A 25,519-nucleotide genomic window follows, 5' to 3' on the forward strand; every position below is an offset into this window, starting at 1 on the left:
GGAAACACTGCCATACAACGTTCTCCTCCCTCTGCTATATCTTCTCCTGGAAAGAACAATAGAACATTGAGTTGTTTTCCTTCACTTTCCCATTGTTCTCAATGAGGGCACAGAGCGGCGGTGTTAGTGTACAGCGCACGTAAATGCTGCTGATCCGCTGAGAGCGGCGTGTCAGCGCGCTCTTACCCATCAATCTCCTGTGTACTTCTTCCCTATCCGCATTGTTATTCTCCATCCTCCCCTGGACCCTCATTCATGCTCTGTGAACAGCGCCCTACAGTGATGCACCTGGTAGCCACTTTTGAGCTCCAATTATTGACATTAAAATTGCCTTTCGGGGGGGAATGGCACTGCGTCCCTGCCTGTCTGATCACTCGCCATACTCGCTGGCAGCTGCCACTAAAGGGAACCTGCTGCAAATGTCCTCTATATACTTCAGTGAGAGCCATGGGAATACAGGCTGTGATGGTGGGAAGGGAAGCACCTTGTGGGCAGTATTGTTTATTGGGTACAGCCTGCTGGCAGTATAGTTTATTATTTTATACCAGTGTTTCCCAACCAGGGTGCCTCCAGCTGTTGCAAAACTACAACTCCCAGCATGCCTGGACAGCCTTCGGCTGTCCAGGCATGCTGGGAGTTGTAGTTTTGCAGCAGCTGGAGGCACCCTGGTTGGGAAACACTGTATTATATATACTATGTTGACTAGTACAGTGACCCCCCGACCTACGATGGCCCCGACATACGATCATTTCAACATGCGATGGCCTCTCAGAGGCCATCGCATGTTGAAGGCAGCATCAACATATGATGCTTTTGTATGTCGGGGCCATCGCATAAACGGCTATCCGGCAGCGCTGACTGCTTCAGCTACCACCGGATAGCCGTTTACGGTGCCCCGTGTGGGTGTCGCTCACCTGTACCGGCACTCCGGACCGTCCTCTTCGGGATCCCCTGCGCTCTCCTTCGTTGTCATCACGTCATCGCGCACGCTGTCCGGTCATCCAATAGGAGCGGCGTGCGCAGCGACGTGATGAAGGCGATGAAGAGACGCAGCAGTGACAGTCCGGTCACAGCGATGGAGGGCGACATCAAGGGCAGCGGTGAGCGGCAGGGACAGGTGAGTACTGTATACTAGTGGTCTTCAACCTGCGGACCTCCAGATGTTGCAAAACTACAACTCCCAGCATGCCCGGACAGCCGTTGGCTGTCCGGGCATGCTGGGAGTTGTAGTTTTGCAACATCTGGAGGTCCGCAGGTTGGAGACCACTCTCCTATACTTTACATTGCACGGATCCCTCAACATACGATGGTTTCAACAAACGATCGTTCATTTGGAACGGATTACCATCGTATGTTGAGGGACCATTGTAATACATTGGCATTAGAATATTTTATTGTAGCTATAATGGCGATGCATTAAAGGGGTACTCCGGTGGAAACCATTTATTTATTTTTTTTAAATCAACTGGTGCCAGAAAGTTAAACAGATTTCTAAATTACTTCTATTAAAAAATCTTTACCCTTTCAGTACTTATTATCAGCTCTATGCAACAGAGGAAATTCATTTCTTTTTTGTCTTGTCCCCAGTGCTCTCTGCTGACACCTGAGGCCTGTATCAGGAACTGTCCAGAGCAGGAGAAAATCCCCATAGCAAACCTATGCTGATCTGGACAGTTCCTGACAGGGACAGAGGTGGACAAGAAAAAAAAAAGAAATTCAAAAAGAAAATAATTTCCTCTGTAGAATACAGCTGCTAATAAGTACTGAAAGGATTGAGATTTTTTTTTTTAAATAGAAGTCATTTACAAATCTGTTTAACTTTCTGGCACCAGTTTATAAAAAAAAAAACTAATAATAAAAAAAAAGTTTTCCACCAGAGTACCCCTTTAATAGAGACATTCTACTAGCAATATTGTATTTATAAGTTGTTATTCAGGGACTGTTTAACACCAAGTCCCACCAGGATGACCCGTCTTTAAAATGCGTACCCAGGGGGCAGTCAGTATAGGTCGCTTCAGAGGAAATGTTATAGTACATGACATACATTTAAATCAGTGTTTTCCCAGCCAGGGTGCCTCCAGCTGTTGCATAACTACAACTCCAAGCACAGCCAATGGCATGTTGTGATTTGTAGTTTTGCAACAGCTGGAGGAACCCTGTATGGAAAACACTTATTTAGATGAATGGGTAACCAAGTAATACATAATGTCATCAATGTCATAAGATGAGCTCAGGAAGGACAGAAACCTCCTGTGGAGCAAAACCCCTCTGCCCCTGCAGTACCCCTCTGCCAGGCTAAAACCGGAGGGTGCACACTCCCAAAAATATACCCATGCCCCAACATGGCATATAACTTCATACAAGTTAATGGTGGTGTGGTGTCCCGGTATCGCATCCTATCCGGTACCTGTGTATATAGGTCCCCATAGCCAGAGTCCCTAGGACGTCGGGGTCCTTTTTGTCTAGTCTGCCCCCTGTCACCTCTCATCTAGATAGTCATTAAGCTAATAGTTTATTCAGGATTTATGTAAATATAATAGCATTAATGTATATAACTAGTTAATTACCTGTACGGAGCGTAGCAGGACCTGCGGGTCACGTGATCAGGCAAACTCTATGGTTTTTACTTAAGGACCTTTGGAGGTCCCTGTGACATATTGCACCCATCATTCTTTGTTACGGTGAGTGACAGATATTCGGACCAATCAGAATAGCCCCGCCCCTGCCCATGTAAGGGAGCGGCGGCCATTGCTCTCTCTCTTGTTCCCGGGCTGTCAAACGAGCAGGATCTGCGCAACTCTCTTCCGCAGTGAGTTAGGCCCGGCTGATCTATTCAGAATCGTGAGTGTATCAATCCCTAAACACTCTGCAAGATCACCGGACCTTATCTATCCCCTAAATCCAGACGGATCTTCGCAAATTACCCTAAATTCAGAGACTTGTATTACAATTCAAGGTCCGCAACAACTGTCAGTCACTGAACTATATAGAGACTGTTTGCATGAGACTGTTATTGTGCATTGGATGTACCGCAAGCCTTTCAGTAAAGTTTATCCAAGTTCAAGTACCTTGTGGACCTTCAGTCATTTTGTGCATGCACCTATCATTACTGGGAAGGGGGGCGATAGGCCGGAGAATTACCTCAGCATACTAGCCCTCAGCCTGGCGTCACGAACAATAGGGTTAACATTAACCCCTCATCTACCGAAACAACACCCCAACTACCATACACCCCCCAAGGGCTACCACAGTGGAGAAGTATGTTTACCATGATGTAGACCAGGCACTATGCTATATAGCAGTGGTCTTCTACCTTCGGACCTCCAGATCTTGCAAAACTACAACTCCCAGCATGCCCGGACAGCCGTTGGCTGTCCGGGCATGTTGGGAATTGTAGTTCTGCAACATCTGGAGGGCCACAGGTTGGAGACCACTGGTATATAGGGTTTAGGCCCCTTTCACACTATAACAGATGAAAAAAAAACGGATGCAACAACTGGTAATAACGGATGATAACTGATGACCATCATCAGTTATTTTTAATGTTTTTTTTTCTTAAAAAACCTGATGTTGTTCGTCCGTAATCATCCATTATTACCAGTTACTTCCTTTTTTTCCTTCAGGTTTTTAACTCTTTTTTTGTAAAGCTGTACTGAACATGCTCAGTACAATAAACGGATGTGAAAAAAACTGACAATAACTGATGATAACGGATGGGTTTTTTGAACATCCATTTCCCATAGACTTCAGTGTTAAATTTTAACGTCCGTTTTTTGTCGGACCAAAAATTAGTGCATGCACCGTCTTTTGTGCCGGCAAAAAGAACTGACATTAGTAAAAACGGACGTACCTGATGCAAAAGGATGTTCAAAAAATCCCATTGACATGAATGGGATTTTTTTGACGGCCGTTTTCAGGGCTTTTTGCCAGGAGTAATAACGGAGGTTTTTTTTACAGGATGATACCTGTAGTGTGAAAGGGGGCTTAGTGCACAGGTACAAAATACTGATGAACAGCTACTCACATGCCTACTATTCACAAGAAGGGTAGCTGCTTAGTATTAGGGTTCGGTCACACTGCGGACATTCAGCTGGCGGGTAACTGCTTGCAACGGGCACCTCCAAAGCCATCGGTTGTAGGACCACGCGGACGTGCGCCATCTTATAGGCGGCAATGCAGTGTGGACATTAATTAAAGGTGTACTCCACTGGAAAACATTTTTTTTTTAATCAACTGGTGCCAGAAAGTTAAACAGATTTGTAAATGACTTCTATTTAAAAATCTTAATCCTTCCAGTACTTATCAGCTGCTGTAAACTACAGAGGAATTTTAGGAACTGTCCAGAGCAGGAGCAAACCCCCATGACAAACCTCCCCTGCTCTGACATGGACAGCATTACACAATGTTGTCTGCAGCCATACATTAGGTGGAGCTCACTGCATACGGATTTATGCAATCCTGTAGAACTCATTAAATTGGTATGCATTGAGCTCCCCCTAGTGGTGGCTGAGGGCAAACAAGATTTTATCATTTCACTTAGTGCTGCAACCCCTCTCCCCATATGCCCTATAGCAGTGGTCTCCAACCTGCGGACCCCCAGAGGTTGCAAAACTACAACTCCCAGCATGCCCGGACAGCCAACGGCTGTCCGGGCATGCTGGGAGTTGTAGTTTTGCAACCTCTGGAGGTCCGCAGGTTGGAGACCACTTCTATATAGCATTGACCTGATATGTCTCTATGGTAGGTCTTAGGGCAGACACAAACAACTGATGGCCCTTGTGCTAGAACAATGTCTGGGCCCCTTCTCATCTGCAGAATGATAACTGATATACATCATCCATAATGCATTATTAATTCCTCAATATGTGAACTTGGTAATTTTTTAAACTTAGAGGTGATCTATGGTAGTTTGGTAATAAGAACCCCCATGGTAGTCCAAGGCAGTGAAGGAATGATAAGAACATCTCTAGTATCCTATGGCAGTAAAGGCATTGTTAAGAATATCCCTGGTGGTTTGGGGGCAATAAAGAGGTTGTTTAGAACATCATTGGTTATGCAGGTTAGTGAAGTGGTTGATAAGAACATCCCTGGTGGTCTAGGGTAATGAAGGGCTTTAAAAAATAAAAGAAATCTCTCCTCATATGGGACAGTGAAGGGATTAATATGAACATCCCTGGTGGTCTAGGGTAATGAAGGGCTTTAAAAAATAAAAGAAATCTCTCCTCATATGGGACAGTGAAGGGATTAATAAGAACATCCCTGGTGGTCTAGGGTAATGAAGGGCTTTAAAAAATAAAATAAATCTCTCGTCATATGGGACAGTGAAGGGATTAATAAGAACATTCCTGGTGGTGTAAAGCAGTAAAGTAGTTGCTGAAAAACATCCCTGAAGGGGTTGTTAAGATATCCCTGGTGGTCTATTACAGTTAGGGAATTGATAAGAACATTTTTGGTGGTACAGGGCAGTAAGGGTGTTGATAAGAGCAGCCCTGGTGGTCTAGGGCAGTGAAAGGGTTGATAACTTACCTAGTGGTCTAAGACAGAGGAAGGGTTCAAAAGAACATCCCTGGTGGTATAGTGGAGAGAAGAGGTTTATAAGAACATCCTTGATGTCTAGGTTAGAGAAGGAATTGATTAAATATATATATATATATATATATATATATATATATATATATATATATATATATATCCCTGGTGGTTTAGGGCAGTGAAGAGGTTGATAACAACATTCCTGGTGGTCAAGGGCAATATAATGGTTGATAAAATACCTAGTGTATACCAAAAGGGTGTCTATGACATATACAGGACCAGTGACATTCCTTTTAATTTCACTGCATAGGAAAGAAGATTCTACTGCATTGTCCTATACAGAGAAAAAGTATTAAAAAAAACATATACAATTCAAAGTCATTTTTTTATGTAATGAATGGTTAAAGGGGTATTCCAGGAATTTATATATATATATTTATGTATATATATATATATATATATATATATATCAACTGGCTTCAGAAAGTTAAACAGATCTGTAAATTACTTCTATTAAAAAATCTTAATCCTTTCAGTACTTATGAGCTTCTGAAGTTAAAGGGGTATTCCAGGCAAAAACTTTTTTTTATATATCAACTGGCTCCGGAAAGTTAAACAGATTTGTAAATTAAACATGTGAGAGAGCATAGAAAATGAGCGGCACTCACCACGAACAGCTAGCGACAACTTCTTTATTTCTTAGACGTGCAGTTAGGACATACAGGTGCAGGAAGACAGGAACGCCGGATTCCCCGGCGTTCCTGTCTCCCTGCACCTGTATGTCCTAACTGCACATCTAAGAAATAAAGAAGTTGTCGCTAGCTGTTCGTGGTGAGTGCCGCTCGTTTTCTATGCTCTCTCACATGTTTGATTCATGACTCTGTCCCGGCCGAGCACCCCACAAGCAGCGACCCACATACACACCTGTTCCACCAAGAGCGATTATCAGGCTGCACGGCTGGCTGTGCCGAACGCTGTTTCTCACTGCAAGCATAGATTTGTAAATTACTTCTATTAAAAAATCTTAATCCTTCCAATAGTTATTAGCTTCTGAAGTTAAGTTGCTGTTTTCTGTCTAACTGCTTTCTGATGACTCACGTCCCGGGAGCTGTCCAGCTCCTATGGGGATATTCTCCCATCATGCAAGGGATATTCTCCCATCATGCAAGGGATATTCTCCCATCATGCACAGCTCCCGTGACGTGACATCATCATTGAGCAGTTAGACAGAAAACTTCAGAAGCTAATAACTATTGGAAGGATTAAGATTTTTTTTAATAGAAGTAATTTACAAATCTGTTTAACGTTCCGGAGCCAGTTGATATATAAAAAAAAGTTTTTGCCTGGAATACCCCTTTAAGGTTGTTCTTTTCTGTCTAAATCCTCTCTGATGACACGTGTCTCGGGAACCGCCCAGTTTAGAAGAGGTTTGCTATGGGGATTTGCTTCTAAACTGGGGGGTTCCCGAGACAGGTGTCATCAGAGAACACTTATCGGAAAAGAACAACCTAAACTTCAGAAGCTCATAAGTACTGAAAGGATTAAGATTTTTTAATAGAAGTAATTTACTAATCTGTTTAACTTTCTGGAGCCAGTTGATATATATATATATACAAAAAGTTTTTTCTGGCAGGAAGACTCCCAACATCTAACTCCAACATGGCTACAAAATGAAATTTGAGATTTCTCCCAGCACATTCATAGCACCTCCTGCTGGACACTTTTCTCTTCTCTTTACTTCCTCTTATCCTATTCCTCAAACCCACCAGGGATACTGCGGGCTGCAAAATGATAAATTGTAGTCGTTTTGCAACATCTGGAGGCCCGCAGTTTGGACACCACTGCTTTATATCCTATTCTGTTCCCTTTTACCTCTGCATCGCTCCTCAATCTCTGGACCACCATAAAGGATCTCATATTCATTTTTTCAACTAGAGGTGATCTAGGGTAGTTTGGTAATAACAACCCCCATGGTAGTCCAAGGCAGTGAAGGAATGATAAGAACATCTCTAGTAGCCTAGGGCAGTGGTCTCCAACCTGCGGACCTCCAGATGTTGCAAAACTACAACTCCCAGCATGCCCGGACAGCCAACGGCTGTCCGGGCATGCTGGGAGTTGTAGTTTTGCAACATCTGGAGGTCCGCAGGTTGGAGACCACTGGCCTAGGGCATTCTTTGTTCTCTGCTGTTAATTTCAGTAGCTTTCTAAATGCCTATACTTTAATTTAAAGGGGTTATCCAGGAAAAACTTTTTTTTTTATATATCAACTGGCTCCAGAAAGTTAAACAGATTTGTAAATTACTTCTATTAAAAAATCTTAATCCTTTCAGTACTTATGAGCTTCTGAAGTTAAGGTTGCTCTTATCTGTCTAAATCCTCTCTGATGACACCTGTCTCGGGAAGTCTCGGGAAACACCCAGTTTAGAAGCAAATCCCCATAGCAAACCTCTTCTAAACTGGGCGTTTCCCGAGACAGGTGTCATCAGAGAGGATTTAGACAGATAAGACAACCTTAACTTCAGAAGCTCATAAGTACTGAAAGGATTAAGATTTTTTAATAGAAGTAATTTACAAATCTGTTTAACTTTCCGGAGCCAGTTGATATATATATATATAAAAAAAAAGTTTTTGCCTGGAATACCCCTTTAACTTCAGAAGCTCATAAGTACTGAAAGGATTAAGATTTTTTAATAGAAGTAATTTACAAATCTGTTTAACTTTCTGGAGCCAGTTGATATATATAAAAAAGTTTTTCCTGGAATACCCCTTTAATGCTGTGTAGACCCAATAATGACCAAATGGTAACCTCACTTCCACTACCCCTCTCAATATGTAGGAGAGCTGACTTTGTCAAAAATGATTATTGCTATGTGAATCATATTCTGGACAAATCCACAGAAACAACATATGAACAATTTGCATAATTTTGCACCATCCTGAGTTTGCCAGGAGTCTACATAAACCTCTATATAACACCATTAGGTATGAGCTAATCGAATCTGATGAATCCGAATTTGTTACGAATTTCAGGAAAAATTTGATTTGCAACGAATGCGAATATCGCCGCGATTCGATCGTGTGAATCGCTTCATTAAACTCCATTTAGTGAGATCCAGGCTCCAGGGCATCTAAAATGGTAGATCCACATGTGAGGACATGGGGCAAGGAATCCTGGGAAGGCGGGAACAAGAGTTGGTGGGATGACCCTGAATCACATGCAGCATGCAGCCTATCAGCAGCCAGTCACCCCTGTGATGTCACAGCCCTATATAATCGGCAGCCAGCTTGCGGCCAGTCACATCAGTGTTCTATTACAGAGAGAGAGGGACAGAGAGCAGTGTGTGTTGCACAGAAAAGCTTTTTTACAGCAGCGATTCACCTCAAGCCCAAATCCAGCCTAGAAGCACTGATAGGGAAGGGAGAGAGATTAAGAGAGAAAGTGCAATTTTGGGTGTAGTACACAGCAACTGTGTGCTGCAGCACTGGTGTGTACAACTGAAAAGCTAATAGTAGCCAGCCAGTTAGGGTGAGCAGAGCACTAAAAGCATATTGTCCTATATATAACCTTTGTGTAAATCTAAGTGGTGTACCATTTTGTTCCTGTTAAGATCTTAAGGAAATAGATACTGGGAAAGGCCAGGCAAAAGTACACACCTGCTGGTGTTGTAGACAAATACAGTTTTAAGCGTAGTGGAGCGCATTGTCCTCCCCTCATAAGTGCATACCACATAAGTACATCTAAGTGGTGTACCATTTTGTTCCTGTTAAAGTCTTAAGGGCTCTTTACTCCTCTCATATACGCACTAAGTATGTCAGGCAGAGTAGTTCCAGGACGTGCACAAAGGAGTGGCAGAAGCCTAAATTCATCAGGCAGAGGTCGCAGCAGACTAGGGGCAAGTGGCAGCAGGAGTCGCAGCGAGATCCCTGAGCTCCTATATCAGCTAGCGGTCGTGTCTCGATCAGCAACCTATCTGCCATCATCGATTGGTCAACACAGTCATCCATTTCATCACAAGTGACATCTGACACCCCCAGTTAACAGTCGGTGGGTTCCTCAGACACAACCCTCAGTTGGCATGGCCCTTTCCTCCCATTGCCTCTGTCCTATGCTGTTCCCTCCCACACAGAAGTATCTTATGCTGTGGGTTCAGCTCCACTATTTAGTGAGGACGATCTACTAGAGGACAGTCAGCAGCTACTGCCCAACCAAGAAGAGGAAGAGACATCCGCCGCTTCCTCCGCTAGGTGGGCAAGTAGTGATGAGGAGAGTGGCGTGGGAGGTGTGTTGCGAGCATTCAGGCTCCTGGAGCAGACACTGTTGAGGAACCTGAGGACGACATCGGTGATGTACAGACACAACTCGATGATGATGAAGCCGATTGCACTTGGGAGCCGGGTGCAGAAGGGGCTTTATCATCATCAGGAGCAGAGGGTTGCAGGTTGCCCATGAGGCAGCAGCTGAGCCAGAAAGGTGGTAGCATGGTTGGCAGTCAGCAGAAGTGGAAAGTCTGGAGTAAAATGTGCCTGGGGTAGACCACTTGCTTCGGGGCAGCCTACTCGGTAGGTAGTGGAACAGGGGTTCCTGGAGTTGGTGGCAGTAGCAGTCAATCAGTGCGGTCTGTTGATGGGAAAATCAGTTACTAGGCAGTGTGGCAGTTTTTCATCAAGCATCTGGAGGATGATAAACTGGCCACATGCAAGATGTATCAGCAAAAGGTGAAGTGTGGCCAGGGTCCCAATGTTGGCACCATGGCCCTGCGTCAACATATGCAGCGTCATCATAAAACGGCCTGGGAGAACCGTGGCTCCAATGTGGTGGTCCAGACTGCTGCATCACCCAGTGGCACGCCGCTCCCTGTTTCAGCCAACCAAGGCTCCACCATCTCAGCCGAAGGGAGCTGTGTGTCATACCCATCTTCTGTCACTCCAGATGCTCCTGCTCCTCCTCCTTCGAGTCAGTCATTCCGCCAGCAATCCATCAGCGAAGCCATGTCCAAGAGACAACAGTATGCGCCCACTCATCCAACGGCGCAGAAGTTTAATTTGCTCTTGTCCAAGTTGCTGGTGTTGCAGTCCCTCCCTTTTCAAGTGGTGGACTCTGCACTTGTGCCGAGCCTAGGTGGAGAGTCCCAAGCCGTCATTTCTTTGCGAAGAAGGCAGTACCAGCCCTGCACAATTTTGTGGAAAAGAAGGTGGGCCAGTCCTTGAGCCTGTCGGTGTGACCAAAGTGCACGGCAGCGCCGACGTGTGGAGCTGTAACTACGGTCAGGGACAATACATGTCCTTTACGGCCCACTGAGTTAATGTGGTTCCTGCACAGCCACAACAGCAACTTGGACCGGTCACGCTGTGGTGGCCACGGGTGAGGTCCGCAGCTACCGCTACGTTGGGGTTAGCTACTTGGTTCTTGGGGGGGGGGGGGTTATGAACCCAGGGTCGGATGGTATTAACCCTTAATGTCACGTGATACCACTGTAGTCTTGGTATCTCCCGGGGTACTACAGGTCCGGGGAACTCCGTCTCCCCACAGGCTAGCAAGGAAAGAATTGACTCCACACTAGGTTGCAGTTTAACAGAGGCTTTACTAACTTGAAGATAGGTGGAACAATCTTCACAGCGCTCAACCAAAGTCTCCCAAAGGTTTAACAGACAGTCTCTAGAGGACCACACAGCTTGCAGTGCCTGGACTTGATATTGCATATATGCTTGGCTCTTACGGTCGGACTAGGAGTTTTAGGTCTGTGCTATATTAGGCTTGAGATTAAAGTCACTTACTGATGTGCCGGTAGATTTGTGGCTTTTCGCCGGAAGATAATGAATTGTCCTTTAGGAATTCTCTGATCAAGGCTGAAGTAAAGGCTGGATATTTCTCCACTCTGTACTCTGAACTGAAATGAGTTGCTGTTTCTTCACTCTGAACTCCTCTCCACTCAGTTTCTCTCCACACCTGAACTCCGAACCCTTCTGCCCTCCACCTCTGAACTCTACCTCTGAACTGAACTACACAGGAAATGCCACCCCTTATCAGGGAAGGCTAAACTAAAGCCCATTGGTCAGGCAGCTGTGGATCATAGAGTTGTCTGTATCCCCTTTAGGTGTTACCCTGTTCTTCACATGTTTACCTTGGCGAACAGAGTCACACAGAGGAGGAAATGCTAAAAGTCATTCATCAAGAAATCGAATCATTGCTTACTCCACAAAAACTGGAAATGGGAACCATGGTGACTGACAACGGGAAGAACAAATTGTCTGCGCTGCGACAAGGAAGCCTGAGACATGCGCCCTGCATTGCACACGTGTTCAATCTGGTTGTCAAGCAGTTGGAATTCCACCCTTCATATGTTGGACCTATACGAACAGACAAAAGCCATCACTGATTTCTTGATGATCCAAGTGGATAGGGGGACTCCCCTGTGTAACTTCAATGTGAACCAGTGGCAGCTCATACGTGACACCTGCCGTTTGCTCAGGCCCTTTGAGGAAGCCGCATTATTAGTCAGTCGCCAGGATTATGGGATGAACAACGTCATTCCACTGCTCCATCTACTACAACACGTGTTGGAAACAATGGCTGGAGACGTGACGCCTACATCTCATGGCCACATGAGCCCTGTGGGGGCTGAACTGGAGGGGGAGGGGCTCAGTTTAGGTTTCACGAGGGCAGTTTTTCTAATCATCTGACAGGAGAGGAGGAGCAGGAGCAGCTAAAGGAGCTAGAGGGTTATGAGGAAGGCGAGACAGAGGACCCAGACACACTGTGGCAATATGCATTGGAGATGGAGGCAGGGAGTCCCTCTGAGTCACTTGCACAAATGGCACGATCACTTGCTTGGTAGTGACCGCCGAATTGTCACCATTCGGCAGCGGGATGACTTCTGTCTCTCCACCTTATTGGTCCTCCGCCTACCTGCTACTATTCTGAAGAAATATAAAATCCCATCCCTTCCCCAATATCGCACCACACCCCTACCCTTCAATTCCCTGGTTGAACTTGATGGACATATGTCTTTTTTCGACCGTACTAACTATGGAACTATGATCCTGCCACCCGCCTGATGCCACACATCTGATGCCAAGTTCTCCTTTTTTCACCCACCTTTGTCACCGGGCTCTGGTATTGCCACCCACCGCACCACTCTGTCACCGGGTCACTTTCAGTACTCCTAAATCTGCTGCTGCCACCTCCAGGCTGTCTCATTCTGCCACCATATGTTCTTCTCATGCAGATGCAAGCTCCAAGTTATCTCATACTGCCACCATATGCTCTCCTCATGCTCCCGCCAACTCCAGGCTGTGTCATTCAGCCACTATATGGTCTCCTCATGCTTCCACCACCTCCAGGCTGTGTCATTCAGCCACTATATGTTCTCCTCCTGTTGCCACCAACTCCACGTTGCTTCATTCAGGCACTATATATGTTCTCCTCATGCTGCCGCAACATCCACGCTGTGTCATTCAGGCACTATATGGTCTCCTCATGCTGCCGCCACCTCCAGGCTGTGTTATTCAGCCACTATACGTTCTACTCATGCCACCACATCCACGCTGTGTCATTCATGCACTATATGGTCTCCTCATGCTGCCGCCACCTCCACGCTGTGTCATTCAGGCACTATATGGTCTCCTCATGCTGCCACCACCAGGCTCTGTCATTGTGCTGCTCTGCGACAGTGACTCCAATAGCGACACCTCTGATCGGCATGTCATACTGAATAACAGTATTATTTCACTAACCCATCACACACCCTATGCATGTTACAGCAAGTCAAAGTGTTCTACACCCCTATTGAGGCTCTCTGTAGGCCAGAAATAGTCGTTTTGTAATAGCGATTCACCGCGAATAAATTCGGACGAAACACATTTTTTCAAAAATTCGCTCATCTCTAAACACCATGAAGGAGATTTATACAGCTCTGTAGTAGATTTTTTTTGCGCACATGCGACTATACATGCTGCGAATTTTTGAATTTTGCTTATTCCAAGGCACATTTCTGAAATCTGCACACGTAGTAATCTTTTTATTTTCTTTTTTTTTTTTACTTTGCAGTGCTCGTGTATTTATCAAATGTAATAGTTGCTATTTATGAAGAAAAAAAGTTGCATCCCCATTTAAAAGCCGCATATGTATTCCAGGTCCAACCTGGCTTACAGAAAGTGCATATGTCTGCAGAAAAGGACATTAACACCCACTTTAACAACTGTTCTTGTTCTGTATCATGAGACAAAGCTACTACATTAACGTTAATGTTAATTATAGAAAAAATTTATGATACAACTAATAACTTAATTTTAAGGTTGAAAATACACACTGCACACCTTGTTAATTTTAGGACACGTACATGCTGGCGTACCCCCTACATTTTAAAATTAATGTTGTGTTAAAATAGAATAAGGCACAAAATTACAGACTACGTAAATAATCCATATGTGGCACTAAAATTTTTCCTTAAAAAAAAAAAAAAAAAAAAAAAAACAACATCCAGAGTAATACAGCTACATGCTACCTATTTTGGGGTAGGTAACATCCCAAGCCGTTTTGCAGCCTGTTGGTGCTGCGCTGTCTTCCTTTCTGATGTAAACTCCGGCCTCAGCGCAGCGATGCAAGACTCCGCCCACCAATGTCACAAAAGACGGGCTCAAAATGAAACAAAAAAGCCTCCAGAGTACGGATATTCATGGTGTGGCATAGTATGTTTTTAATATTTTTTGAATTTCTGAGGAGGGTGGATGGGTTGTTGTGGGATAGTGCAGGCCGGCCATTCAGGGTGTCACCCGATGCGGTACGCCCGACAACCCCCTAGTCACCCCCCCCCCCCCCATCACTCTCTAGCAACACTACTGGTAATAAAGGGTAGATAGAGAACTTCGGCTATTAACATAAGGGAAAACTTTTCTGCTTTAAAAAATGCCTTTGTAAGGGGGTTTCCAGGGTTTTTCTAACGTGTGATTTATTTATCAAGGTCGTGCGGCTATTTGATAAATAGGTCGCATGTGAGCAAAAGTAAGTTAAAAAAATTGTCATATAAAAGGCATAGGTGTGAAAAGAATGATAAATCCCCTCCCATGTGATTGGACTAGGACAGATGACAAGCTCAGCTCTGCTGCATGTATAGTGGTCATCTCCTCAGCACTCCTCTCCCTCCTCTATCACTCTCCCATCCCTCCTCCTCTCCAGCGCTCAGCACCTCTGGACTTCCTCCCATCTCACACAAACTCTTCCCTGTTCCTCTTCTTCTTTCAGGAGCTAAATCCCTGCACTCAGCATCTCTCCTGCTCCTGGATTTCCTGCCATCAGCTCTTTTACCCTGTAAAGGATGTCAGAAATAAGATCCAGCACATAGAGGGTGCACTGCAGTGGGAGCTGGAGAAGGACTGCCGTCTGGGATATTAGGGTTCCTGGCACTAGGATCTGGTCCATGGGAGACATCAAGATGCTGCTGGCCACTCACCTCCCCTACAGCCTCCTCTTCTTAGGTGAGTACCCACAGTACAGCCAAACTTCATGGGGGTATATAGAACTTAGATGGCACTGCCAGTGGAAGAATATAACTATCTATCTATCTATATCATATCTATTGTCATGTCTTATCTTATCTATCTAATATCTATATATCTATCGGTGTATAAATATGTATATATATATATATATATATATATATATATATATATCATATCTATCTATCTCATATCTATCTATCTCATATCTATCTATCTCATATCTATCTATCTATCTCATATCTATCTATCTCATATCTATCTATCTATCTATCTCATATCTATCTATCTCATATCTATCTATCTCATATCTATCTATCTCATATCTATCTATCTATCTAATATCTATCCTCTTATATCTATCTATCCTACATAGTACGTTAGTTCTGTTTATCTAAAACTTTATTCTATATACAGCAGGGATGAACTGTATCTAAAATGCATATAATATATATTTTAATATTGGATAGAAAATTGTATCTTTATTTATCTACCTATACTTATATGCATCTGCTTAATATCTATCTATCCTTACATCTATCTTACTATTCTATATCCAAACTTTTTACTCCATTTATCCCCTGTATTTCTCATATCTATCTATCTATCTATCTATCTATCTCATATCTATCTTTCTATCTCATATCTATCTATCTCACATCTATCTATCTATCTATCTCATATCTATCTCATATCTATCTATCTCATATCTATCTGTCTCCTATCATATATCTATCTATCAATCTATCTATCTTTCTCATATCTATCTATCTATTCTATCTCATATCTATCTATCTCATATCTATCTATCTCCTATCACATATCTATCTATCTATCAATCTATCTATCTTTCTCATATCTGTCTATCTATTCTATCTCATATCTATCTATCTATTATCTATCTATCTCATATCTATCTTTTTATCTATCTCATATCTATCTATCCATCTCATATCTATATATATTTTTCTATCTATCTATCTCATATCTATCTTTCTATCTATCTCATATCTATCTATCTATCTCATATCTATCTATCTATCTATCTCATATCTATCTATCTATCTCTTATATATCTCATATCTATCTATCTATCTCATATCTATCTATCTATCTCATATCTATATATTATTCTATCTATCTATCTATCTCATATCTATCTATCTATCCATTTGATCTCAAAACTCTTATCTTCATCATGTGTCTGTGTCTCTAGTATAATTTTCTCTATCTAGCCAACCATCTATTCTTCTCTCTCAACTATCTAGAACATGTGCCTGGAGTATATATAAGGAGTATAGAACTTTGTGTGTTTTGTACAGTACAAGATTGTATACTATAGTGTGACCTTTGTATAATTGTAATGGTAGCTTGTGTGCCAACAATTTCTGCACTTAGCCCAGGGGGATGTATAAAAATAGAGCGGCCGCGGGAATGTACAATATTTTATATTCTTTTTATTTGTTTATCATTTGGAGATTTGGATGCAAAATGACAAAAATTCTAGCCAATCCAATGTACAACTAGAATTACAGACTACGACTAACACTATCGTCTACCACAGACTGCTTTATTGTTCCCTAATGTGTATGAGATATACTGTAGTGCGGATGGATCATATCATTACAGCTATCAAAATAATCCATACATTGAATTATCTTATATCTATAAATCCCTCATATCCCCTATCTATCTATCTATCTATCTCATATCTATCTATCTATCTATCTCATATCTATCTATCTCATATCTATCTATCTATCTCATATCCATCTATCTATCTCATATCTATCTATCTATCTATCTATCTCATATCTATCCATCTATCTATCTCATATCTATCTATCTATCTATCTATCTATCTCATATCCATCTATCTATCTCATATCTATCTATCTCATATCTATCTATCTATCTCATATCCATCTATCTATCTATCTATCTCATATCTATCTATCTATCTCATATCTATCTATCTCATATCCATCTATCTATCTATCTATCTATCTATCGCATATCCATCTATCTATTTATCTCATTTCTATCTATCCATCTATATATCTTTCTATCTATCTCATATCTATTTATCTCATTTCTATCTATCCATCTATATATCTTTCTATCTATCTCATATCTATCTATCTCATATCTATCTATCTATCTATCTATCTATCTCATATCTATCCATCTATCTATCTCATATCTATCTCTCTATCTCATTTCTATCTATCCATCTATATATCTTTCTATCTATCTCATATCTATCTATCTATCTATCTATCTCATATTGTCACGATGCCGGCTGGCAGGTAGTGGATCCTCTGTGCCAGAGAGGGATTGGCGTGGACCGTGCTAGAGGATCGGTTCTAAGTCACTACTGGTTTTCACCAGAGCCCGCCGCAAAGCGGGATGGTCTTGCTGCGGCGGTAGTGACCAGGTCGTATCCCCTAGCAACGGCTCAACCTCTCTGGCTGCTGAAGATAGGCGCGGTACAAGGGAGTAGACAGAAGCAAGGTCGGACGTAGCAGAAGGTCGGGGCAGGCAGCAAGGATCGTAGTCAGGGGCAACGGCAGAAGGTCTGGAATCACAGGCAAGGAACACACAAGGAACGCTTTCACTGGCACTAGGGCAACAAGATCCGGCGAGGGAGTGAAGGGGAAGTGAGGTGATATAGGGAAGTGCACAGGTGTAAACACTAATTGGAACCACTGCACCAATCAGCGGTGCAGTGGCCCTTTAAATCGCAAAGACCCGGCGCGCGCGCGCCCTAGGGAGCGGGGCCGCGCGCGCCGGGACAGAACTGACGGGGAGCGAGTAAGGTACGGGAGCCGGGGTGCGCATCGCGAGCGGGCGCTACCCGCATCGCGAATCGCATCCCGGCCGGAGGTGGTAACGCAGCGCCCCGGGTCCGTGGAACCGACCGGGGCGCTGCAGTGAGGGAAGTGTAGCGAGCGCTCCGGGGAGGAGCGGGGACCCGGAGCGCTCGGCGTAACAGTACCCCCCCCCTTGGGTCTCCCCCTCTTCTTGGGGCCTGAGAACCTGAGGATCAGACTTTTGTCCAGGATATTGTCCTCAGGTTCCCAGGACCTCTCTTCTGGACCACAACCCTCCCAATCCACTAAAAAAAAAGTTCTTCCCCTGACCTTTTTAGAGGCCAAAATCTCTTTGACAGAGAAGATGTCCGAGGAGCCGGAAACAGGAGTGGGAGGAACAGATTTAGGAGAAAAACGGTTGAGGATGAGAGGTTTAAGAAGAGAGACGTGAAAGGCATTAGGGATACGAAGAGAAGGAGGAAGAAGAAGTTTGTAAGAGACAGGATTAATTTGACACAAAACTTTAAAAGGACCAAGATAGCGTGGTCCCAACTTATAGCTCGGGACACGGAAACGGACATATTTAGCGGAGAGCCATACCTTGTCTCCAGGGGAAAAAATGGGAGGAGCTCTTCTTTTCTTATCTGCGAATCTCTTCATGCGAGAAGAAGCCTGTAAGAGAGAATTTTGGGTCTCTTTCCATATGGTGGAAAGATCACGAGAAATTTCATCCACAGCGGGCAGACCAGAGGGCAAGGGGGTAGGGAGGGGGGGAAGAGGGTGACGGCCGTACACCACGAAAAACGGAGATTTGGAGGAAGATTCAGAGATTCTGAAATTATACGAGAATTCGGCCCAAGGTAGAAGATCTGCCCAGTCATCCTGGCGGGAGGAAACAAAATGTCGTAAATAGTCACCCAAGATCTGGTTAATTCTCTCTACTTGTCCATTGGATTGAGGATGGTATGCAGAAGAAAAATTTAATTTAATCTTGAGTTGTTTACAGAGAGCCCTCCAGAATTTAGACACAAATTGGACGCCTCTATCCGAGACGATCTGTGTAGGCAACCCGTGAAGACGAAAAATGTGTACAAAAAATTGTTTAGCCAACTGAGGCGCTGAAGGAAGGCCAGGAAGAGGGATGAAATGTGCCATTTTGGAGAATCGATCAACGACCACCCAAATAACAGTGTTGCCATGGGATGGGGGTAAGTCAGTAATAAAATCCATACCAATCAGAGACCAAGGTTGTTCGGGGACAGGTAGAGGATGAAGAAAACCAGCGGGCTTCTGGCGAGGAGTCTTATCCCGGGCACAGATAGTGCAGGCTCGCACAAAGTCCACCACATCAGTCTCTAGAGTCGGCCACCAATAGAAGCGAGAGATGAGTTGCACAGATTTCTTGATGCCCGCATGACCTGCGAGATGGGAGGAGTGACCCCATTTGAGGATCCCAAGGCGTTGGCGTGGAGAAACAAAGGTCTTTCCTGGAGGAGTTTGCCTGATGGAGGCTGGAGAAGTGGAAATCAGGCAGTCAGGAGGAATGATGTGTTGAGGAGAGAGTTCAATTTCAGAGGCATCTGAGGAACGAGAGAGAGCATCGGCCCTAATGTTTTTATCAGCAGGCCGAAAGTGAATTTCAAAATTAAATCGGGCAAAGAACAGAGACCACCTGGCCTGACGAGGATTCAGCCGTTGGGCAGACTGGAGGTAGGAGAGGTTCTTGTGATCGGTGTAAATAATAACTGGAAATCTTGATCCCTCCAGCAGATGCCTCCATTCCTCAAGTGCTAATTTAATGGCTAGAAGCTCTCGATCCCCGATGGAGTAGTTCCTCTCCGCCGGAGAGAAGGTCCTGGAAAAAAAACCACAAGTAACAGCATGCCCGGAAGAGTTTTTTTGTAGAAGGACAGCTCCAGCTCCCACTGAGGAGGCATCAACCTCCAATAGGAAGGGTTTAGATGGGTCAGGTCTGGAGAGCACGGGAGCCGAAGAAAAGGCAGACTTGAGTCGTTTAAAGGCGTCTTCCGCTTGAGGAGGCCAGGACTTGGGATCGGCATTTTTTTTTGTTAAAGCCACAATAGGAGCCACAATGGTAGAAAAATGTGGAATAAATTGCCTGTAATAATTGGCGAACCCCAAAAAACGTTGGATGGCACGGAGTCCGGAGGGGCGTGGCCAATCTAAGACGGCAGAGAGTTTATCTGGGTCCATTTGTAGTCCCTGGCCAGAGACCAAGTATCCTAGAAAAGGAAGAGATTGGCATTCAAACAGACATTTCTCTATTTTGGCATAGAGTTGATTATCACGAAGTCTCTGAAGAACCATACGGACATGCTGGCGGTGTTCTTCTAGATTGGCAGAAAAAATCAGGATATCGTCCAGATATACAACAACACAGGAGTATAGTAGATCACGAAAAATTTCATTAACAAAGTCTTGGAAGACGGCAGGGGCGTTGCATAGACCAAAGGGCATGACCAGATACTCAAAGTGTCCATCTCTGGTGTTAAATGCCGTTTTCCATTCATCCCCCTCTCTGATGCGGATGAGATTATAAGCACCTCTTAAGTCCAGTTTGGTAAAAATATGGGCACCTTGGAGACGATCAAAGAGTTCAGAGATGAGGGGTAGGGGGTAGCGGTTCTTAACCGTGATTTTATTAAGACCGCGGTAGTCAATGCAAGGACGTAGAGAGCCATCTTTTTTGGACACAAAGAAAAATCCGGCTCCGGCAGGAGAGGAGGATTTACGGATAAAGCCCTTTTTTAAATTTTCTTGGACGTATTCAGACATGGCAAGAGTCTCTGGGACGGACAGAGGATAGATTCTGCCCCGGGGTGGAGTAGTGCCCGGGAGGAGGTCAATGGGACAATCATAAGGCCTGTGAGGAGGTAGAGTCTCAGCTTGTTTTTTGCAAAAAACGTCCGCAAAGTCCATATAGGCCTTAGGGAGACCGGTTACATGAGGAAGCACAGGGACACGGCAAGGTTTACTGGGAACCGGTTTTAAGCAGTCCTTGGAACAAGAGGGCCCCCAACTCTTGATCTCCCCAGTGGACCAATCCAGGATTGGGGAATGGAGTTGAAGCCAGGGAAGTCCAAGAAGGATTTCAGAAGTGCAATTGGGGAGGACCAACAGTTCAATCCTCTCGTGATGAGATCCGATGCACATTAGAAGGGGCTCCGTGCGGAAACGTATAGTACAGTCCAATCTTTCATTGTTTACACAATTGATGTAGAGGGGTCTGGCGAGACTGGTCACCGGGATGTTGAACTTGTTGACGAGAGAGGCTAAGATGAAATTTCCTGCAGATCCAGAGTCCAAGAAGGCCACAGCAGAGAAGGAGAAGGCAGAGGCAGACATCCGCACAGGCACAGTAAGACGTGGAGAAGCAGAGTAGACATCAAGGACTGTCTCACCTTTGTGCGGAGTCAGCGGACGTCTTTCCAGGCGGGGAGGACGGATAGGACAATCCTTCAGGAAGTGTTCGGTACTAGCACAGTACAGGCAGAGATTCTCCATGCGGCGTCGTGTCCTCTCTTGGGGTGTCAGGCGAGACCGGTCGACCTGCATAGCCTCCACGGCGGGAGGCACAGGAACAGATTGCAGGGGACCAGAGGAGAGAGGAGCCAGGGAGAAGAAACGCCTCGTGCGAACAGAGTCCATATCCTGGCGGAGCTCCTGACGCCGTTCGGAAAAACGCATGTCAATGCGAGTGGCAAGATGGATGAGTTCATGTAGGTTAGCAGGGATTTCTCGTGCGGCCAGAACATCTTTAATGTTGCTGGATAGGCCTTTTTTAAAGGTCGCGCAGAGTGCCTCATTATTCCAGGACAATTCTGAAGCAAGGGTACGGAACTGTACGGCATACTCGCCAACGGAAGAATTACCCTGGACCAGGTTCAACAGGGCAGTCTCAGCAGAAGAGGCTCGGGCAGGTTCCTCAAAGACACTTCGAATTTCCGAGAAGAAGGAGTGTACAGAGGCAGTGACGGGGTCATTGCGGTCCCAGAGCGGTGTGGCCCAAGCCAGGGCTTTTCCAGACAGCAGGCTGACTACGAAAGCCACCTTAGACCTTTCAGTGGGGAACTGGTCCGACATCATCTCCAAGTGTAATGAACATTGGGAAAGAAAGCCACGGCAAAACTTAGAGTCCCCATCAAATTTATCCGGCAAGGATAGTCGTATTCCAGAAGCGGCCACTCGCTGCGGAGGAGGTACAGGAGCTGGCGGAGGAGATGATTGCTGGAGCTGTGGTAGTAACTGTTGTAGCATAACAGTCAGTTGAGACAGCTGTTGGCCTTGTTGCGCAATCTGTTGTGACTGCTGGGCGACCACCGTGGTGAGGTCAGCGACAACTGGCAGAGGAACTTCAGCGGGATCCATGGCCGGATCTACTGTCACGATGCCGGCTGGCAGGTAGTGGATCCTCTGTGCCAGAGAGGGATTGGCGTGGACCGTGCTAGAGGATCGGTTCTAAGTCACTACTGGTTTTCACCAGAGCCCGCCGCAAAGCGGGATGGTCTTGCTGCGGCGGTAGTGACCAGGTCGTATCCCCTAGCAACGGCTCAACCTCTCTGGCTGCTGAAGATAGGCGCGGTACAAGGGAGTAGACAGAAGCAAGGTCGGACGTAGCAGAAGGTCGGGGCAGGCAGCAAGGATCGTAGTCAGGGGCAACGGCAGAAGGTCTGGAATCACAGGCAAGGAACACACAAGGAACGCTTTCACTGGCACTAGGGCAACAAGATCCGGCGAGGGAGTGAAGGGGAAGTGAGGTGATATAGGGAAGTGCACAGGTGTAAACACTAATTGGAACCACTGCACCAATCAGCGGTGCAGTGGCCCTTTAAATCGCAAAGACCCGGCGCGCGCGCGCCCTAGGGAGCGGGGCCGCGCGCGCCGGGACAGAACTGACGGGGAGCGAGTAAGGTACGGGAGCCGGGGTGCGCATCGCGAGCGGGCGCTACCCGCATCGCGAATCGCATCCCGGCCGGAGGTGGTAACGCAGCGCCCCGGGTCCGTGGAACCGACCGGGGCGCTGCAGTGAGGGAAGTGTAGCGAGCGCTCCGGGGAGGAGCGGGGACCCGGAGCGCTCGGCGTAACACATATCTATCTATTTATCTATCTCATATCTATCTATCTATCTCATATCTATCCATCTATCTATCTATCTATCTATCTAGCTATCTATGTCATATCTATCTATCTCATATCTATCTATCTCATATCTATCTATCCATCTATCTCATATCTATCTATCTATCTATCTCATATCTATCCATCTATCTCATATCTATCTATCTATCTATCTATCTATCTCATATATATCTCATATCTATCTATCTATCTCATATCTATCCATCTATCTCATATCTATCTATCTATCTATCTATCTATCTATCTCATATCTATCTCATATCTATCCATCTATCTATCTATCTATCTCATATCTATCTTTCTATCTATCTCATATCTATCTATCTATCTATCTATCTCATATCTATCTATCTTTCTATCTATCTCATATCTTAGATGGGTGTCTCTCACACACTTTCTCACATAGTCGCACATACAATACACTAGATGGAGAATATACAACTGAAACAGAAATATATACTGGGCAATAATTTATAAAATAGTTAGTAAAGAAATTGTAGAAATAGTTAAGTATATACAGTGCTTGAGATATATATATATAATGCAGACAAGTGGAGCCGTTACCCATAGCACCCACCTATATAGTCCTGTGCCACTTGTTGCTCTGGGTTGTACCTGCTATAGAAGCTTCAGCCTGGAGTATTACTGTTTGTTGGTATCAAATATTCATTAGTCAGTGGGATCCACTGGGATCCGCCTGTGTGATCTGCGGCTTTAGGAGATTGTAAAACCCATAATGTCCTTCCCTGGGGTCTGCTGAACCAGACTTAGATCACCATAGGATCCTACAATAGGGGGGTCTGGTGTTTGTGCCTGTAATATGGATTCTAAAATACACCAATATTACAGACGTCTGAACATGTCCTAGCACCAGTATTTGTTGACCTCCAAAATCAGAGTTCAAGGACAAACACTAAGTGGTCACATTATTAGGTACACCTGTTCAATTCTTAAACAGCTAATCAGCTCAATGCATTTAGGCATGTAGATGTGGTCAAGTTAACTTGCTGATGTTTCAAGAATAGGGAAGAAAGTGGATGTAAGTGACTTTTAACCTGGCATGGTTGTTGGTGCCGGACGGGCTGGTCTGAGAAACCACTGCCCTACTGGGATTTTTACACATAACCATCCCTAGGGTTTACAGAGAATTGTCAGATAAAGAGAAACTCAACAGTAAGGGCAACAGTAACTCAATTAGCCACTCGTTACAACTAAGGTCTCTAAATGTACAACACATTCATCCTTAAAGCCATGGGCTACAGAAAGTGAAGATCACATGTCATCATGTCCATATGTAACAACTGTGTGATGTCATCATGTCCATATGTAACAACTGTGTGATGTCATCATGTCCATATGTAACAACTGTGTGATGTCATCATGTCCATATGTAACAACTGTGTGATGTCATCATGTCCATATGTAACAACTGTGTGATGTCATCATGTCCATATGGAGGAACTGTGTGATGTCATCATGTCCATATGGAACAACTGTGTGATGTCATCATGTCCATATGGAACAACTGTGTGATGTCATCATGTCCATATGTAACAACTGTGTGATGTCATCATGTCCATATGGAGGAACTGTGTGATGTCATCATGTCCATATGTAACAACTGTGTGATGTCATCATGTCCATATGTAACAACTGTGTGATGTCATCATGTCCATATGTAACAACTGTGTGATGTCATCATGTCCATATGGAGGAACTGTGTGATGTCATCATGTCCATATGGAACAACTGTGTGATGTCATCATGTCCATATGGAGGAACTGTGTGATGTCATCATGTCCATATGGAGGAACTGTGTGATGTCATCATGTCCATATGGAAGAACTGTGTGATGTCATCATGTCCATATGGAGGAACTGTGTGATGTCATCATGTCCATATGTAACAAATGTGTGATATCATCATGTCCGTATGTAACAACTGTGTGATGTCATCATGTCCATATGTAACAACTGTGTGATGTCATCATGTCCATATGGAGGAACTGTGTGATGTCATCATGTCCATATGTAACAACTGTGTGATGTCATCATGTCCATATGTAACAACTGTGTGATGTCATCATGTCCATATGGAACAACTGTGTGATGTCATCATGTCCATATGGAACAACTGTGTGATGTCATCATGTCCATATGTAACAACTGTGTGATGTCATCATGTCCATATGGAACAACTGTGTGATGTCATCATGTCCATATGGAACAACTGTGTGATGTCATCATGTCCATATGGAGGAACTGTGTGATGTCATCAAGTCCATATGGAGGAACTGTGTGATGTCATCAAGTCCATATGGAGGAACTGTGCAATGTCATCATGTCCATATGGAGGAACTGTGTGATGCCATCATGTCCGTATGGAACCATTGTGTGATGTCATCATGTCCATATGGAGGAACTGTGTGATGTCATCATGTCCATATGGAACCATTGTGTGATGTCATCATGTCCATATGGAGGAACTGTGTGATGTCATCATGTCCATATGGAACAACT

At 44.5% G+C, this 25,519-nt stretch overlaps 1 protein-coding gene across 1 annotated transcript in view; it reads left to right on the forward strand.

The window, feature by feature from the left end:
- Positions 1 to 10,231: 10,231 nt before the first annotated feature.
- Positions 10,232 to 25,519, forward strand: part of GFRA2 (GDNF family receptor alpha 2) — a 68,928-nt gene continuing 53,640 nt past the window's right edge. The window contains exons 1-2 of the mRNA XM_056571108.1: positions 10,232 to 10,248; positions 14,774 to 15,006. Coding sequence (XP_056427083.1) covers positions 14,949 to 15,006 — 58 coding nt within the window. The 5' untranslated portion in view covers positions 10,232 to 10,248; positions 14,774 to 14,948. The remainder of the gene's footprint in view (positions 10,249 to 14,773; positions 15,007 to 25,519) is intronic.

The sequence above is a fragment of the Hyla sarda genome, chromosome 4, assembly GCF_029499605.1.
Source record: "Hyla sarda isolate aHylSar1 chromosome 4, aHylSar1.hap1, whole genome shotgun sequence".
NCBI classification, from domain to species: Eukaryota; Metazoa; Chordata; class Amphibia; order Anura; family Hylidae; genus Hyla; species Hyla sarda.